Raw genomic sequence first — 18565 nt, 5'->3', positions numbered from 1 at the left:
TGCGGCTAACCTTCATTCCTCTCCTTTCCAGGACGAACCTCCACTTCTCTAGCTTCTCCTCCACCTGTTCCCTGCTCTCACTACAGATCACAATGTCATCTGCAAACATCATAGTCCATGGAGATTCCTGTCTAACCTCGTCTGTCAGCCTGTCCATCACCATGGCAAACAAGAAGGGGCTCAGAGCTGATCCCTGATGCAGTCCCACCTCCACCTTGAACTCCTCTGTCACACCTACAGCACACCTCACCACTGTCTTACAGTCTTCATACATGTCCTGCACCGTTCTAACATACTTCTCTGCCACTCCAGACTTCCTCATACAATACCACAGTTCCTCTCTGGGCACCCTGTCATAAGCTTTCTCCAGATCTACAAAAACACAATGCAGCTCCCTCTGGCCTTCTCTGTACTTCTCTATCAACATCCTCAAAGCAAATACTGCATCTGTAGTACTCTTTTTTGGCATGAAACCATACTGCTGCTCACAAATGTTCACTTCTGCCCTTAGTCTAGCTTCCACTACTCTCTCCCATAACTTCATTGTATGGCTCATCAGCTTTATTCCTCTATAGTTGCCACAACTCTGCACATCTCCCTTGTTCTTAAAAATGGGCACCAGCACACTTCTCCTCCATTCCTCAGGCATCTTCTCACTATCTAAGATCCTGTTGAACAACCCAGTCAGAAACTCTACCGCCACCTCTCCTAGACACTTCCATACCTCTACAGGTATATCATCAGGACCGACTGCCTTTCCACTCTTCATCCTCTTCAATGCCCTCCTCACTTCATCCTGACTAATCTTTGCTACATCCTGGTCCACAACAGTCACCTCTTCTAGTCTTTGTTCCCTCTCATTTTCCACGTTCATCAACTCTTCAAAGTACTCTTTCCATCTTCCCATCATACTACTGGCACCTGTCAATAGACTTCCATCCCTATCCTTAATCACCCTAACCTGCTGCACGTCCTTCCCATCTCTATCTCTCTGTCTTGCCAACCGGTATAGATCAGTCTCTCCCTCCTTACTGTCCAACCTAGCATACAAGTCATCATAAGCTTCTTGTTTGGCCTTTGCTACCTCAACCTTCACCTTACGCTGCATCTCCCTGTACTCCTGTCTACTCTCCTCAGTCCTCTCAGTGTCCCACTTCCTCTTGGCTAACCTCTTTCTCTGTATACACTCCTGTACCTCCTCATTCCACCACCAAGTCTCCTTATCTACTTTCCTTCCAGATGACACACCAAGTACTCTCCTACCTGTTTCCCTGATCACATTAGCTGTAGTTGTCCAGTCATCTGGAAGCACCTCCTGACCACCCAGAGCCTGTCTTAACTCCTTCCTAAAAGCCATGCAACACTCTTCCTTTTTCAGCTTCCACCATTTTGTCTTCTGCTCTGCCTTTGCCCTCTTCATCTTCCTCACCACCAGAGTCATCCTACACACCACCATCCTATGCTGTTTGGCTACACTCTCACCTACCACTACTTTGCAGTCACTGATCTCTTTCAGGTTACACCGTCTACACAAGATGTAGTCTACCTGTGTGCTCCTACCGCCACTCTTATAGGTCACTCTATGTTCCTGCCTCTTCTGGAAGAAAGTATTCACTACAGCCATTTCCATCCTTTTTGCAAAGTCAACTACCATCTGTCCTTCTGCGTTCCTCTCCTGGATACCAAACCTGCCCATCACCTCCTCATCACCTCTGTTTCCTGCACCAACATGTCCATTGAAGTCTGCTCCAATGACAACTCTCTCACTTCTAGGCATGCTCTGCATCACTTCATCAAGGTCCGACCAGAATTTCTCCTTCTCCTCCAGCTCACATCCTACCTGTGGAGCATACCCGCTAACAACATTGAACATCACACCTTCTATTTCTAGCTTCAGACTCATCACTCTATCTGACACTCTTTTTACCTCCAGGACATTCCTAACAAACTCCTCCTTCAAGATAACTCCTACTCCATTTCTCTTCCCATCTACACCATGATAGAACAACTTGAACCCTGCTCCTAAACTTCTAGCCTTGCTACCTTTCCACCTAGTCTCCTGGACACACAGTATGTCTACCTTCCTCCTCTGCATCATGTAACATTCAACGTCCCTACTCTCAGTCCTATACTCTTGGTGTTCCTCTTCTCTTTCTTCGTGCGAACGCACTTTCCTCCTCTCCTTCTTCGACCAACAGTAATCCAATTTCCACCGGCGCCCTGTAGGTCAACTGCGCCGATGGCGGTCGTTGTTAACCCGGGCCTCGACCGATCCGGTATGGAAGTCATAGGTTTGATTCGCATCTTTGATTTGGCAAAAGTTTTACGCCGGATGCCCTTCCTGACGCAACCCTCTGTATTTATCCGGGCTTGGGACCAGCACAATAAGACACTGGCTTGTGTCCTCTTGCGGCTACATTATGGGCTGTACTTGCCATAATCACCTTAATTACAAAGCTAATTGTAGCACCTGGTGTGATCTCATTTCATCACACTTTTCAATCCTTCACATAAAAAAACTGAAAGAACTTCTGTTAAGTCAGTTTACAAATTATAAATCACATAAATAGACTCAACAGACTTTTTAATTGTAGATTTTGCTTTCTGTGAAAGCAAATATGGTTGGCATTAATTGTGATATGTGCATGTAAGGTGGTGCTGTGTTATCGCTTTCCATTGCATTTTGCCTATTCATACACAGCAGCACAGTGGAATTTGAAAAAGGTTTACTCTGGTGGCATCAAAAAATTCCTTCATGAGTAGAGATGATCATAATGAACAGCTAATTTTTGTAGGGGAAGTGGTTGTTGTATGTATGTCAAGGCATACTGGTTTCAAGAACTTGAATTTAGTTACCATGTTTTCTTTCTACAGCTCTCTCCTTGTTATCTTTGTATTTGCTTCTTATGTCAGGGAAATTCTTTCTGGTTCAATGTTGAGAGTTGCTAAATCTCTTATTTTTTAAATTTGAACGTCCCACGAAGCCTCCCAGGTTTGCTGGGCACAGACTGCATGTGAATTGTCCGGCTGATCCCGACAAAAAATTGCAGGAAGCAATCAATGATGACTTGACTCTGGCCTTAGAGCAACTTAAAGATACCGTGGAAATGAAGCTGGAGCGGGTTGGGGACATCATCTCCCAATGTGAAATGAAATGAAATTTATTTTAGTTATTTTGTTATTAATATTTTTCACATTTAAAAACAATACATATTTCAATTGTATTGATAATATCCAAAAAAGGACTGAGCTGAAGCAATATGCATGGCCACATGTCACCCATTGAGCATGTATCGGATGTGCTTGACCGTTGTATACGACAGCGTGTACCAGTTCCCACGAATATCCTGCAACTTTGCACAGCCATTGAAGAGGAGTGGACCAACATTCCACACACCACAATTGACAATCTGATAAACTCTATGCGAAGAAGATGTGTTGCACTGCATGAGGCAAATGGTGGTCACACCAGATACTGACTGGTTCTGAGTCCCCAGACCCCCAATAAAGCAAAAAAAACCCTGCACATTTCAGGGTGGTCTTTTATTGTGGGCAGTATAAGGTATACCTGTGCACTAATCATGATGTCAGATCAGCATCTTGATGTGGTACACCTGTGAGGTGGGATGGATTATCTCAGCAAAGCAGAAGTGCTCACTATCACACATTTAGACAGATTTGTGAACAATGTTTGAGAGAAATGGTAATATTGTGTATCTGGAATGAATTATAGATCTTTAAGTCCATCTCATGAAAAATGGGAGCAAAAACAAAAGTATTGCATTTATTTTTGTTGAGTATATATACTGTATATGTATATATATATATATATATATATATATATATATATATATGTATATATATATATATATGTATGTATATGTGTGTGTGTGTGTGTGTGTGTGTGTGTGTGTGTGTGTGTGTGTATATATACACAGTGCGCCTCAATGATACAGATATATACAGATAAACAGATAGATATATAAATAGATAGATAGATAGATAGATAGATAGATAGATAGATAGATAGATAGATAGATAGATAGATAGATAGATAGATAGATAGATAGATAGATAGATAGATAGATAGATAGATAGATACATACATACATAGATACATAGATACATACATACATAGATACATAGATACATAGATACATAGATAGATAGATAGAACACGCATCAACAATTGCGACTCCACCTCAATGTGGATTTTTGGTCGGCAGTCACGTGATAGCGTACGCAAATTCTATCAGCTGACGGCATCCGGAAATGCACTCGCTCCGTCAGTCTCTGACTTTCGCGAGACACAAATGTGCTTTAAACAGTCAATAAGAGTGTGGGAAAAGATAATATAGATAGAAGGTGGTTTAATATCAGTATGGGGAGGGTCATAAACATTTAAATTACTGTAAATAATTTACGATAATTTACACAGGGCCCACTACAGGCCCGACGTCCTGTAATGGGCCCTGTGTTCACTGCCCAGCACCATGGAGCATGACTATCGTTTGCTCAAGAACACCAGAATTGGCAAGTCCACCACTGGCACCCTGTACTTTTCACAGACGAGAGCAGGTTCACCCTGAGCACCTGTGATAGATGTGACAGAGTCTGGAGAAGACAAGGGGAACGTTATGCTGCCAGCAACGTCGTTCAACATGACAGGCTTTGTGGTGGGTCAGTGATGGTCCAGGGAGGCATATTCATGGAGGGACGCACAGACCTCTACTGCCTAGGAAATGGTTCTCTGACTGCCATAAAGTATTGAGATGAAATCTTTGAACCCATTGTCAGACCCTACGCTGGTGCAGTAGGTCCTGGTTTCCTCCTAATGCACGACAATGCCCAGCCTCATGTGGCAAGAGCATGCAGGCAGTACCCTGAGGATGAAGGAATTGAAACAATTGAATGGCCGTCGCAATCCCCTGACTAAACCCAATTGATTATGTTTAAGTCCATTAGGCGCTGCCAGGTTGCTCGTCAGACAGTACAACAGCTCAGGGATGCCCTCATACAGATCTGGGAGAAAATTCCACAAAACACCATCCGTCGTCTCATTAGGAGCATGCCACGATGTTTTCAAGCATGCATACAAGCTCGTGGGGGCCACACAAGATACTGAAAAGCATTTTGAGTTGCAGAAATTAAGTTTTTGAAAAAATTGACTAGCCTGCCACATCTTCATTTCACTCTGATTTTAGGGTGTCTACACAAATAAGCCTTCTTTAGGCTGAAAACTTTTATTTCCATTAAAAAATCAGCATCCTTTTGTTCCTAAGACATTGCCCTGTCGTTATTTGTACAGATATCCAACTTCATATTGAGATCTGATGGATCTAATGTGTTTCTTTTAAGTGTTCCTTTAATTTTTGTGAGCAGTATATTCATTTATTTATATATTTATTCATTCATTCATTCACATTCCTCGCCAAAGACACCGACGCCAGTTGTGGGTCGGACAGTGATGCGCTGCCTGCTGGTGGGAGAACTCTGTGATGGGTGCACATGGTTTATAATACCAATACATGGAGAAGAGAGAACCCACGCAGACACGGGGAGAACATGCAAACTCCGCACAGAGTGGGACTTGAACCCGGAACCGCCCTGCTGTGCGACAACAGCGCTACCCACTGTGCCACTGTGCTTCCCGTAAGTAATTAAATAATTAAATCAAATAAATTTTTATTTATATAGCACCAAATCATAACACAAGTCATCTCATAGTGCTTTCCATATAGAGCTGGTCCAAACCAGTCTCTCAAGTCTATTCACAGAAACCCAACAGAAATCTCCAGGAGCAAACACTGGCAAGGAAAACCTTTAGTAAGATGCAATTGCTGGGGAATGGAATGGAGGCTGTGAGAGACAGAGGTCAGACAGGAGGAGGAGCAACAGAGAGACCAGAGAGAATGAGGAGCAGAGAGGAGCTCAACGTAGTGAAGACGAAGATGTCAGAGATAAGGAGCAGAGAGAGGGTCAGAGAAGAAGTGTGTCATGATGATAATAGCAAAGCAAATCTTCTTCAAACTTTATTTCTGATCGAATGACTATAGATGGCATTGCTTTACATTTTTAATTTACATTGCTAAATTACCATTGCACTGACGTATTACTTACACCGATGAAATTACTTCCAGACACTTTGAAATGGTGCTGTAAATTGAGAGCAATCATTTACAGCACAGTGTCCTGAAGGCAAATAATAGTGTAATCAGATCATGATCCAGCAAGCAAATAAAGCCATGTGTCCTTGACCAACACTATTGGTAGGTGGGTCAAATGTTAATATCTGACTTTAATGACTCTATGTGATAAGGACTCTGCATGGGGTTTAAACACCTACTCTCATCATCAGTCAGTCACAACTGACGAAGCCTCTTAGGTGAGGGAAGAAATGTCCTCAATCCTTAAAAATAAGTCCAATTGCTTCTTATTCAGTCTTTGAGGAATACCGTGACCTGGATGAATCTACATAAACATTTCTGGTTCTTGCTGAGAAAGGTGAGAAATCCTTCTCTCAAATTAGATGTTTTCCTTTCGATTATTATACATTGTGAGAAAATTGTGAAAAAGTAGAATCTTGTGAACTGGCCAACATTACTCTGACAAGTCTTTCTCTTATTGATAAGCATAATGAATATCACAGCCAGACATTGCAGCTTTATTGCACCTGAGCCAAAAATTAAAACATGGTTACTGAGTCCTGAAAATCCAACAATGCTTTATAACAACCCAAGACCTTAAACTGTACAGTATTTTAACAAGACAAAAACGAAAATGCTGTGTCATGTAGGTATGTAGCCACCAGATAAAGGAGAACTCTTCAACTGGTTATCTGGTTTTATCTTGGTTTACAGACATAGAATTCATTGGTGAATTTGTGTGTGTGTGTGTGTGTGTGTGTGTGTGTGTGTGTGTGTGTGTGTGTGAGTGTGTGTGTGTGTGTGTGTGTGTGTGTGTGTGTGTGTGTGTGTGTGTGTGTGTGTGTGTGTGTGTGTGTGTGTGTGTGTGTGTGTGTGTGTGTGTGTGTGTGTGTGTGTGTGTGTGTGTGTGTGTGTGTGTGGGTGAGTGTGAGAGTGGCTGTGTGTGTGCCTGTATGTGTTTGTGTGTTAGTTAAAGACTGGTTTTGTTAGTGTGACCACACCTCACAGAAACCCAATTCATGCATTATATTCTTTGGGAGCAGCTTGTTTTTGCTCTCAGAATACCATAAGACGTGAAGGAAGTTCAACAGCTCATGGTAATAGTGGATCTACTAATTTTATGGTACAATAGCTTTTCTTTGGTATCACTGAAAAAGTATGTAATTTTATATTCATTTGTTATTTAATGTTTATTGCATGTTTACATAGATATGTGGAATGTACAGCAAACATGAAAGCAGATATGCATGTCTTAACTAAATAAATGTATGAATATATCTGTCCTACTGAGTAATTTTCAAAAAGGAAACGTAATAAATTCAATCACACAGTTATTTAAAACAATATTTTATTCACACTGGTCTGGGAACGCCTCGGGATCCCCCAGTCAGAGCTGGTGGATGTGGCCAGAGAAAAGGTAGTTTGGAGCTCCTTGTTGAAGCTGCTGCCCTTGCGACCCGACTAAGGATAAGCGGTACAAGATGGATGGGTGGATAAATATTTATTCATGAGATAAAATTCTATGTTGGATTGAGTTACTCTCAATTGGATCAAAGTCAGACTATTTGACTCCACATTTCTCTTTGGCCTAAATTATAAATTATACACTAAATTATAAAACAGACATTTCAATGTTCAAGGAATATATGGTTACTTGTAAAACTATAGTTTGTCATGGTTTTAACAAGATACAGTTGGACTCGAAGAAAGTTTGTCCGCCCTGAACTTTGCCTTGTCACGCACCTACATTTTGAGTTTGTTATTTTATATCTGATTTGTTGGAGTTTTTCTTCCATTTTCACTTTTTCTTTTACATTTCCTATTACTGTCTGTCTCCCCTTCCTCAGTATTTTTGTGGTTTTCTCTTGGTCCCCCAGGATATTATAAAATTAGATATAGTATATATATACATTGTATAAAATATGAATAATTATCATATATTTTTATGGTGATACTGAGCCTCATATCCACATAGCCAATATACTTGTGGATTTTATTGTCTAGTACATTGTAACTTCTTATTTGGAAGTTGCTTGTGGATAGTACAGTTTGTACCTAATATAACATATGTATGTGGTAAGCCATTCACAAAATAATTAACACAGAGTGAAACCTGATAATATTAAGGAGAAACTTAAGAGCACGTTTATAGTGTTTTAGAAATAATGAGAGCAAAGCCATCATGCATTCCCAAGGACAGTTTTAAAATAGCCTAACAGTTTGATGGCAACAACTTTATGATGTTACATTTTAAAATCTCACTAAAGGTTGATATGGACCAAAACGCACAGGTGAAAATGAATTTGATGAATCATGGGACTACACTAGGACATGCCCAGCCAAAACCTCTGAAGAGGGAACAGTGGGGCAATAAAATGGAGTTCATCCTGGCAGTAGCTGGACACATTATTGGCCTTGGAAATGTCTGGAGGTTTCCATACCTCTGCTACAAAAATGGAGGAGGTAAGACTGTTGTGGTGAGCAAGTGTCATATACATGTACAGTTTGTTGTGTCCTGCCATACAGATTAAAATCGGTTTGGTCAGTAGGTTATTTGTTTGACAAATTTATTTAATAGTGTTCTGCAAAAATCCTCCAACTCAGTATCGAATAGACTGAATTCTTTACAGAATTTTTCAAATAGATGTTTTCATTTTATACAAATCTTTTTTAACAAATACATGTAATTTTTTTAACAATCTGTCCTTATTACTTTAAAGGGGTTTTCTTCATACCATATATTTTGTTTTTATTCACCTGTGGCATCCCACTCTTCTTCCTGGAGACATCTTTGGGCCAGTACACCAGTCAGGGTGGAATAACATGTTGGAGAAAAATCTGCCCTCTTTTTGAAGTTAAGTACATTAACATTTATAGCCTTTTGGTTCTGGTTTGCATATTTTTCTTATTATTTTTGATTAACTCAAAAAAAGACAAAATATTAAAGCTGAAACACATTCTGAAGATAGAATAGAATAGAATAGAATAGAATAGAATAGAATAGAATAGAATAGAATAGAATCTCCCCACCTATATATTCAAGCTCACTTGAAAGTCTCATGCTGTCATGCTGTCACCAACTCCACCCACTACCTGTCAATCAAGTGCCCAACCAATCACGGCGCCCAACCAATCACGTCGCATCTGCCAGAAGGAATCATGTGAATAATATGGCGTAAGACATCTGCTATGTTAGGAGAACAAATAACTTCACATGGACTTCCCAGTTAACATGACTTTAGAGTGACAGAACTGTTCCTACAATTTTCATGTTTTTGAGCAGAAAGTCCAAACAGCAGGAACGACACAGAAAATGGCAACAAAATCTGAGTCAAACTAGCTGGCTAGCACCAACAGTCTGTCAGCCATGGTTTCCGTTTGGAATGGGACAATCGATGTATTATCCAAAATGTTCTTCGGGCATCTGACAAAAACGGTCTTTAAGTAACTACATACAGTTCTGTTCATGTAGTCAGCTAACAGAACTATCACTTCTGTAAAATTTCTTTTCCACTTGCTCTTTTGACAGGTGGTTTTTCCTTTAACGTTAGCTCCTTTCTAAATCTCACGATTAGTTAGCTTTCTTTCTCCAGTTATCCTGCTAACATTAATCTACGGCTTCGCAATGTCCGCCCAACGCAATCCATGATTTGCCAACAGAAAGTCGTTATGTCACCAATGTTGATTTTTGACTACGTTGGGTGCACTTGGTTTATAATACCAATATATTTGTTTTCATGTGTTTGATATGAAGTCTGATATTATTGTTTTATCGTGGAATTTCCACGGGTTCCCACTAGTAGAATAGAATAGAATAGAATAGAATAGAATAGAATAGAATAGAATAGAATAGAATAGAATAGAATAGAATAGAATAGAATAGCATTTATTGTCATCGTATCAAATACGATGTATTATATTACAGAGAAATTAGAGTAAATGCTCCTTTGGTGCATTTACCAAAAAATGATATTAAAAAAAAGACAGAAACTCACACACAATAGAATCTGCAAAACCAGCGGTAACAAGATTTTTTTTCAGATACATAACAGATATCAAAGCTCCCGCCTTTGCCTCATTGCGGATTTTAGTAGGAAGTCACGTGATAACGTACGCGCATTCTATTGGCTGATGGCATCAGGAAGTGCCCTCGGTTTTGTGAGTCTCGGACTTACGTGAGGCACAAAAGTGCTTTAAACATTCAATAAGAGTGTGGGAAAATGTAATACAGATAGAAGGTGGTTTAATATCAGTATGGGGAGGGTCACAAATGTTTAAATTTCCGTAAATAATATGTATCGTGGAATTCATGAATTGCATGTGGTTCCCGGAACGCATTAACAAAGAACAAAGCCGCACTGTATTGGGATGGTATTACACACGCACAAACACACACACACACACACACACACACACACACACACACACACACACACACACACACACACACACACACACACACACACACACACACACACGCACGCACACACACACACAGACAGACAGAGGGACAGGCAGGTAGATGATTGGATGGAGTGTAAATCTCTATACTGTATACATATATTTATTATATTAATGTATTACATGTTTATCTGCAGGCTTAGGTTATGGAAGCCAAGTGATTGTTTTGTACACGGGTGTGTATTACATCATAATACTGGCATGGACATTTCTCTATTTGATTTCATCATTTACGTCCGAGCTTCCATGGGCAAACTGTCACAACAGCTGGAATACAGGTGCCACGACTTAATTATGATTCAAAGAATGCACAATGTGGTCTAAATGGTAATCAATGTTCATATTCTGTCTTTTTCCTCTCTTAAAAGATGGCTGTGTTGATCACAATCACACATCTGCTCTGCTCTTGTATGGAAACAGCACATCATCAGTTGTAGAATTTTGGGAGTAAGTAGTGTAAATTAAGACCACACATTAGAGCTGGCTTTTTTGTTGCTGCACTTTTTTTTAACTGTCTCATAACAAACTTAATAAACAGGAGGAGAATCTTGGGCTTGTCTAGTGGAATTGAGGACCTTGGCAATATTCGTTGGGACCTGGCCCTTTGTCTATTTTTTGCCTGGGTGTTATGTTACTTCTGTGTTTGGAATGGAGTGAAGTCAACTGGAAAGGTTCAATCTAATCTTAAAATTAACTGGTCATTTTGTTTATGTTCTCAACTCATGAAAATCTTAGCATATTAATTAGAAATCTCCAATGTGGTTTTATCTTAGGTGGTCTACTTCACTGCCACATTTCCATATGTGATGCTGGTGGTGCTGCTTGTTCGTGGTCTTACATTACCAGGTGCCAAAGATGGAATTATTTTCTACCTCTACCCAGACGCATCCCGTCTCTTAGATCCAGAGGTATGATATTTCTCAAACTTTGAGTCAAGTGTATGTCTACATATAACCATGAACAAGATTTAATCTAATCAACAGCAAGGCTACTGGCTCGTTCAGTCTGGAATTAAGCACAGTGGAGCTAAATGCTAAAATTAGCATACTAACAATGAGAATTTTATTGTGCTGATGATTGTAAAATTCTCTCTGTTAGTTGCCACTGGAAAGAATAGTTTTGGAAGTATTTGGTTGTAAACTATATTAGCCATATTTATATCTACATCAATGGCATGTCTGAAATGTCATGCTGTGCTTCAGTGACCAAGAGAAATTTTCTGTTGATATACAATGATAATTGCATTGCAAAGGTAACAAATGAAATGATTTATTCATGATTATGCACATGTCTGTATTATCATTTTGTGACTTGGCAGTTACCTTCTTTCAGTAAGCAGATTCATTTCTATGAGCCAGACACACTACGTATTCAAAAAAGAAACCCATCTATCCCTCAGGTATGGATGGATGCTGGCAGCCAAGTTTTATTTTCCTATGGTGTTTGCACAGGCGTTCTTACATCTCTGGGGAGTTACAATAAGTATAACAACAACTGCTACAGGTTTGTCTTTTTTTCATTCTCACTTACAGAGCTCAGTTTGGTTCAAACCCATTGCTTTCAACCTAAATCTATCTATGTTTCCCCCACAGAGATTGTGTTTGCCTGTGCCTGTTGAACAGTTTAACCAGCTTTGTAGCAGGTTTTGCCATCTTTTCTGTACTGGGATTTATGGCAAAGGAGCAAGGTGTGGACATATCATTGGTGGCTGAATCAGGTAAGGAAGATAAATTATATACTCTATGTAACAGAATCCTAATTTCATATGGTTTGAGTGTTTACATTTGACCTACACTTACCTTTCCAGGTCCAGGGTTGGCATTCATTGCTTATCCTCGTGCTGTGGCTATGATGCCACTTCCACAGCTCTGGGCTATTTTCTTCTTCCTCATGATTATCTTCTTAGGATTAGACAGTGAGGTAGGACTACAAATAAAATCTGGTAAGAATATAATGAATACATTCAAATTAATGAAACAAAATGAATACTAATATAGGACAATCTCTTCTATTTCCATAGTTTGTGTATCAGGAGGCACTGGTTACAACTATCTGTGACATGTATCCAGCCTTCTTTCAAAAACGCAGTTACCGTAAACTCCTTCTTCTTGCAATTTCTGTTGTAAGTTTCTTGGTAGGTCTTCTGATGGTCACAGAGGTGAGTTTCAGTATGTTGTGTGACATTGTGCGCTTTGAAGTTTAAGTTTATTGTTTCAAAAACAACCTAGAAATTTTGCAGTTGTCAGTAAAGACTATACTACACCTCCTCCAAGACTGGAAAGAGGGGAATCTGTTAACGTATTCCATTTCTAGTAGTGTATTTATGATTTTATAGTGTTCAATTGTGAGTAAAAATGGCTTTTGCTTCAACATTCTCAATGGAAGTTTATTTGTATTTGCAGGGAGGCCTTTATATTTTCCAGCTTTTTGATTACTATGCCTGCACTGGGATGACACTCCTTCTTTTTGCTATTGTTCAGTCTGTCTGCATTGGATGGATCTATGGTAAACAAACAAACAAACAAACAAAAAGACAGACAAATAAACAAACAAACAAACATAAGTATCTTGCTCTTGTACAATGTTGTCTGACTCTGTTTAGTAATGTGCAATTTTCAAAGCACTGGCTCCCACGTTGAGAGAGCAAAAGACAGTAAGAAGAATGGGAAAGCAGAAATTATTCATGTATTATGGGAAATGGGAATCCTTGCTTCTTTTTAAGGGGTTACAGGTAAATACGACTGGGATCTCTCACATACCAGTAATGTGAGAATAAATTTCTTAGGAGTTTTATCTGAAATGATGCTACACTGGGTATATTTTAACAGATAAGTTCAACATAATGCTTACTTACCTCCTGCTTACTTCATGTAGGTGCAGACCATCATTATGATAATATACAAGACATGATTGGATATCGACCATGGCCGATTATGAAATATTGTTGGAAGTACTTCACACCAGCTGTATGTACTGTAAGTATTAGAAGTGTGAGCGAATGTCTATTGTAACTGTGTTTATGCTGTACGTGCGGGTGACAGATTCATCTGACATATGATAGAAGCCCCTGTGTTAATGATAGTCAATGTCATAACCAATTGGAGACCAGTACCGTTGATGTGGTACTGAGTCGTAAGTAAGAGTTGTTGAACACTATCTTGTCTCCAGAGTATTAACTCGTCATTGGCTATTATAATGTATTTACATGGTTACTTGGATATTTCCTTACAAACTCTATATTGTAAGGAAATACAACAGAGTTATGCAATTATGTAAAATTGCATAATTTACAGTATGTTTTATCTTTCTTTTTCTTTCTTCTTGTCACCCTGCATTCTCTTTTTTAGTGCACATTTCTTTTCTCCTTAGTCAAGTATACTCCACTCAAATTCAACAACGTCTATGAATACCCCTGGTGGGGTTATGCCATTGGAGGATTCTTTACTCTCTCGTCAACATTAATTGTTCCTCTATGGATGCTATATGCTGTGAGCAACTCTCCAGGAACACTCAGACAGGTACAATCACATGTTGTTAGTCTGTTTCTTAACACCTCAATTTGCAGAATACCCATGTGAATGAAAATACATTATCCTATAATGACAATTGTATTTCACCAGTTCAACCTGAATTTATGGTTCATCCATTCAACATGCACAAGCTATATCAGAAAAGAAATTATTGTTTTCCAACTGTCTAAAATCATTGAGTGATTGTGTATCACAGAGACAGAATACTTTGCAGTTTATACAGATCTCATTGGCCATTTTGTGCGATAGAGTTTATAAAATAAGCTAGAAATAATACATCTGACTTGTAAACGTAAGGTGTCAGATACAAGAGATGCCCATGAAGAAGAGTTCTAACTCTTGTAATAAAGTAGGTTTTCTGCATTTGAGTGATACTAGATCCATGTCCTTATTCACCTTACCTACTCCTTCTACTGCGCAGCCTTCCTTTTATTCAGTAGTCATAAATGTTTAGAGTGCCACGTATCCAAATTGCACCCAAGTTCACACTATACTCATCTCGGCCCAAAGCAACTCTTCTGCCAAGTTTAAAGTAGATCTGATCAAAGGTACTCTCTAGAGGCAATATACAGACAGATAAAGAGATAGAGACAATATAGTTGGATGTAATAATGCAATTGTAAAATGTATAAACTTGTTGCAATTCATACATGTTACATTATTCTAAAGGGTCAAAACACATCAGCAGCTAATCATCACTAAAGTTTGGTTTTGTTTGAAAGTTATTTTTATTTTTATGTTTGCAGAGTCATGTAGTCTGAATTATCAATAGTCATATATTTACAGAGCTAGATTATGAGCTTTAATAGAACAATGTATAACACATCATCTGAAAAAACAATACAATGGTTGTTAAATATATGACAAATTAGTTTGAATCTACAGTATATTTCTGAGCATTTGCCCTGAATAAATGTATGCTAGCATAAAGTATGAGGAGAGTAACTTGGGCTTTAAAAAAACAAAGCAAAACAAACGAAACAACAGAGGTTCATTGAATTTTTTTATTCACGGTTTAAGTGAATGGAAACATTACTGCAGTTTAGAAAGTTTAGTATTTTGAAACTCAAATTTCTCTCTCCCTCTCTCTCTGTACAGAGATTGAAGTTTCTTTGCTCTCCAGCCAAGGACTTTTGCACTGCATCGATGAAGAAGACAGCATTAAATGGAGATGCATTTCAAAATTTTACAGGGTTGTATACACTACGCACATTAGAAGTTCCTGAAGACAACGCCAATAGTACATTGGTTACTTAATCTTCAAGGAACAATCCAACAAAGTGCCTTAACCACAAGGATCGTGAATTTTAAGTATTTTTTTAAATGTCTCATGTTGTATTTTACATTTTTAATATCTAACATCAATTAGATTACCTGATCTGGTGAGGTTGTAAGTGTACATACATATACAGTATTTTCCGCACTATAAGGCACACTGAACTATAAGGCACACCCTCAATAATTAGTTTGTTTTATAATTTATTTCATATATAAAGCGCACCGGATTATAAGGCGCACACAATAAAAAATAAATAAAAGTGCGAACAGAGCGGATTATTTCCTGATCTGAAGTTCGAAGCAGATATTTAAGCTCCGATGTTCGTCTTTGTTTATTAATGAAATATTGTTTCGATTGATCTGTAGTCTAGTCGGAGGTGAGGTGCAGCTATTTGTTGCTGTGTGTCCTAAACAATTTTTAAACTAGTTTTTAATGTCAGACTGCTAATTTACTGGAAAATGAGACGCTGTTTTACTCCTAGAACTGACTTTAACGTCGGTGTCTCACCGCCGTGAATCTCACAGCACGTCACAAGCCTGAATGCGCCGGGGTATGGACCCAAATGCAGGACACCAAAGGCAAAACTGTCATCCATGATTTAATCAGAAACTCAAAATTTAACCAGACAGACAAGAATTAGAAAAAAACAAGACAGATTACCAGGAACCAAACATGAGCAATGAACCAGCTCTGAGCTCTCATTGAGCTAGGCTTAAAATGCCTTAGAGCAGCGGTTCCCAAACTTTTCAGTCCGCGCACCCACTTCTACCTCCCGACTTAGCTGACGCACACCCAATGCCCAAAACATGAAAAAAAAAGAAAGAAAAGGCATAGTCTTTATAGCCATATAGGTATCAAGTTTAATAATATAGGCTCCTGTTAACACAGAATAGATTGTGCAATAATGGGCCGAATGATCTCTCTCTTTAGAAACGGTGGAGAGAATAAAAGTAACAATATAAAAATGACAATAATAATATTTTAAGTCAAAATGGTCGCCGAGTGAGCCGACTACAGATGAGTGATGAACAGCAGTTATTACTATGCAGGGCTCGTAATTAACTTTTTTTCTTGGTAGCACTGGTGCTCCCAAATGTAGAAGTTAGTAGCACCAGCAAAGACTTTAGGAGCACCTACCCAAAAGCAAGGCAGTGACTGAGTGATAGAGACGCTCCGTCCTTCTCCGTTCCTCCTCTTTCCCTCACCCAGGAGAGCAGCCGCAGCTGCGCTGTCATTGTTTCCTGGCAGGAGCGCGGTCTCACAAAAAAAGGCGCACCAGATTTTTTTCCCAAGTCGTACCGGTGCTCCCAAATATATTTAATAGTCACACTGATAAAAATATGGGCGCATATGCAACCAAAGTGGCCGCAATTTCAGGCCCTGCTATGTAACAAATAGGCCTATTTAACAAACTAACATTTCTTAAATGCTAACAAATATACTACTTCACCACAAAGAATCAAAATAACATAGGCCCAAGTTCAACATCATATTTTCTCTTTCGAATACGAGTCTCATTGTGTTCTTTACCCCCTTCTCCCGATGAAGTGTCCGGGTGAGTTTTCTGTGTTCTGTGCTCCTCATTTTCAGTTTCCCCTGTCTCGTCATCATCACTCTCTTTTTCCTGCTGGATTTCTTCAGCCTGGTAGACTGCACAGCTCTCAGTTATGGCCAAAGTATCCTGTCCTCTTTCATTTCTCCCAGATTTAATACCGGACAGACTGCCCGTTTTCAACCAGTTATTCATTTCGGCATATTATTGTTGTTGCTATCACAACAAGCTAGCACGTAGCTAGGAGAAAGCCAAGTGCATTTTGGGTATTTTTTTTTTTATTTAAAATTTTCCCAAAACCTTTTTTAATTGACAATTACAAATGATTTCCGTGAATGAATTTAAATATTAAACTGTTAATCATCCATAAAAAAGTGTTTAAATTATTTATTTAATTATGTATTTCAAGGTGCTCAGTTGCCACTCCAGCACCCCCTAGCGGCAGCTCGCACACCACAGGGGTGTGTGCACCACACTTTGGGAATCCCTGCCTTAGAGTCATTAGCTCAAAACAAGTTCAGGTGAGATGATCACCACAGTGTGTGGATGGGCTTCAGGTGTGGAGCCGTGGCTCCACCCACCAGCTTGGCCTCTCCCTGCCACGCACCAGCACTGCCACGCCGAACCGTGACAGACTGAGGCATAATATACTGTTTAGGCCTACACAGACTTACAGTATGGGCCTTCAAATACTGTGAGAATCTTTTTAATGCAGATTGTGCTACATTTATGTGTACATCATATTACCTATTCAGATCTCTGGTAATTTTAATAATAGAGTTATCTAATGTGTTCTACAAACCTTATAGTATTACTAGACCCATAAGTTCTAGTAGGCAATTAAAGCTCTCAGTGTCCACAAGATCAATTTAGTGTACAAAAAGAACCTTCCAACCACAATGCTTCCAGAGTTTTAGAGGGTTAAGGTACTTACATAGTAGAGAATTGCTGCATTCTGTTTTACTTACTTGCTTTACCTTTACTTTTCCATGTTCGTAAAAAAATAAAAGAAAAAAAAGAAAACATACAGAAAGTATTAATGATAGTCTCAAGAATCAGAAAACAGCACTCAATACGTTTCGTACAAGATACATGCGCTTGGCACCAGTAGGACTAAAAGTTAGTTTTCCTGCAAAATGAATTGGAGTTGATTTGCCCAGACAAGTGTTAAAAAGGGCTGATATTTGTATGAACAGTAATTGCCATATTATTCAGGTCTATTAAGGAAGAAATTTATTTTTTATATATTAAACTTGATTTGCTGATTGTATACCAGTCTGTCTGTGTGTCAGGGCTAGAACACAACTAAATAAAACTAAATAAGTAAATAATACAGGCAGGGGTCAGGAACCAGGTAATTAGTCCAACAAACCGAACGACAGATGAACAGGCAGAGTCCAAAAAAACAGACGAGGTCATAAACAGGAAGGCAATCCAAAACCAGCCAGACAAATCCAAAGAGGGGTTGACGAAAGGCAGGGTCCGGGAAACAGGCTGGGTCAATAACAGGCTGGAGAGTCAGGACGAACACTAAACAATCTGGCAGAGAGCAGAGGGCTGAGCTGGCTTTTGAAAGGTGGCGACAGATTGGGGAATG

At 39.2% G+C, this 18565-nt stretch overlaps 1 protein-coding gene across 1 annotated transcript; it reads left to right on the top strand.

Annotated features, from left to right (window-relative positions):
* The first annotated feature begins 6368 nt into the window (after positions 1–6368).
* Positions 6369–18126, top strand: slc6a22.2 (solute carrier family 6 member 22, tandem duplicate 2). Its single transcript, XM_068314429.1, has 15 exons — positions 6369–6504; positions 8414–8609; positions 8867–9001; positions 10745–10885; positions 10976–11054; positions 11146–11278; positions 11381–11515; positions 12007–12110; positions 12200–12324; positions 12415–12527; positions 12628–12765; positions 13010–13112; positions 13482–13582; positions 13955–14125; positions 15236–18126. The coding sequence occupies exons 1-15, from the start codon at positions 6466–6468 to the stop codon at positions 15392–15394; spliced, it is 1872 nt and encodes a 623-aa protein (XP_068170530.1). The 5' UTR covers positions 6369–6465; the 3' UTR covers positions 15395–18126.
* Positions 18127–18565: the final 439 nt, after the last annotated feature.

This window comes from Antennarius striatus, chromosome 5 (assembly GCF_040054535.1).
Source record: "Antennarius striatus isolate MH-2024 chromosome 5, ASM4005453v1, whole genome shotgun sequence".
Lineage (NCBI taxonomy): Eukaryota > Metazoa > Chordata > Actinopteri > Lophiiformes > Antennariidae > Antennarius > Antennarius striatus.
Note: the sequence above shows the minus strand (reverse complement) of the source record. Positions and strands in the feature narration are given on the sequence as shown.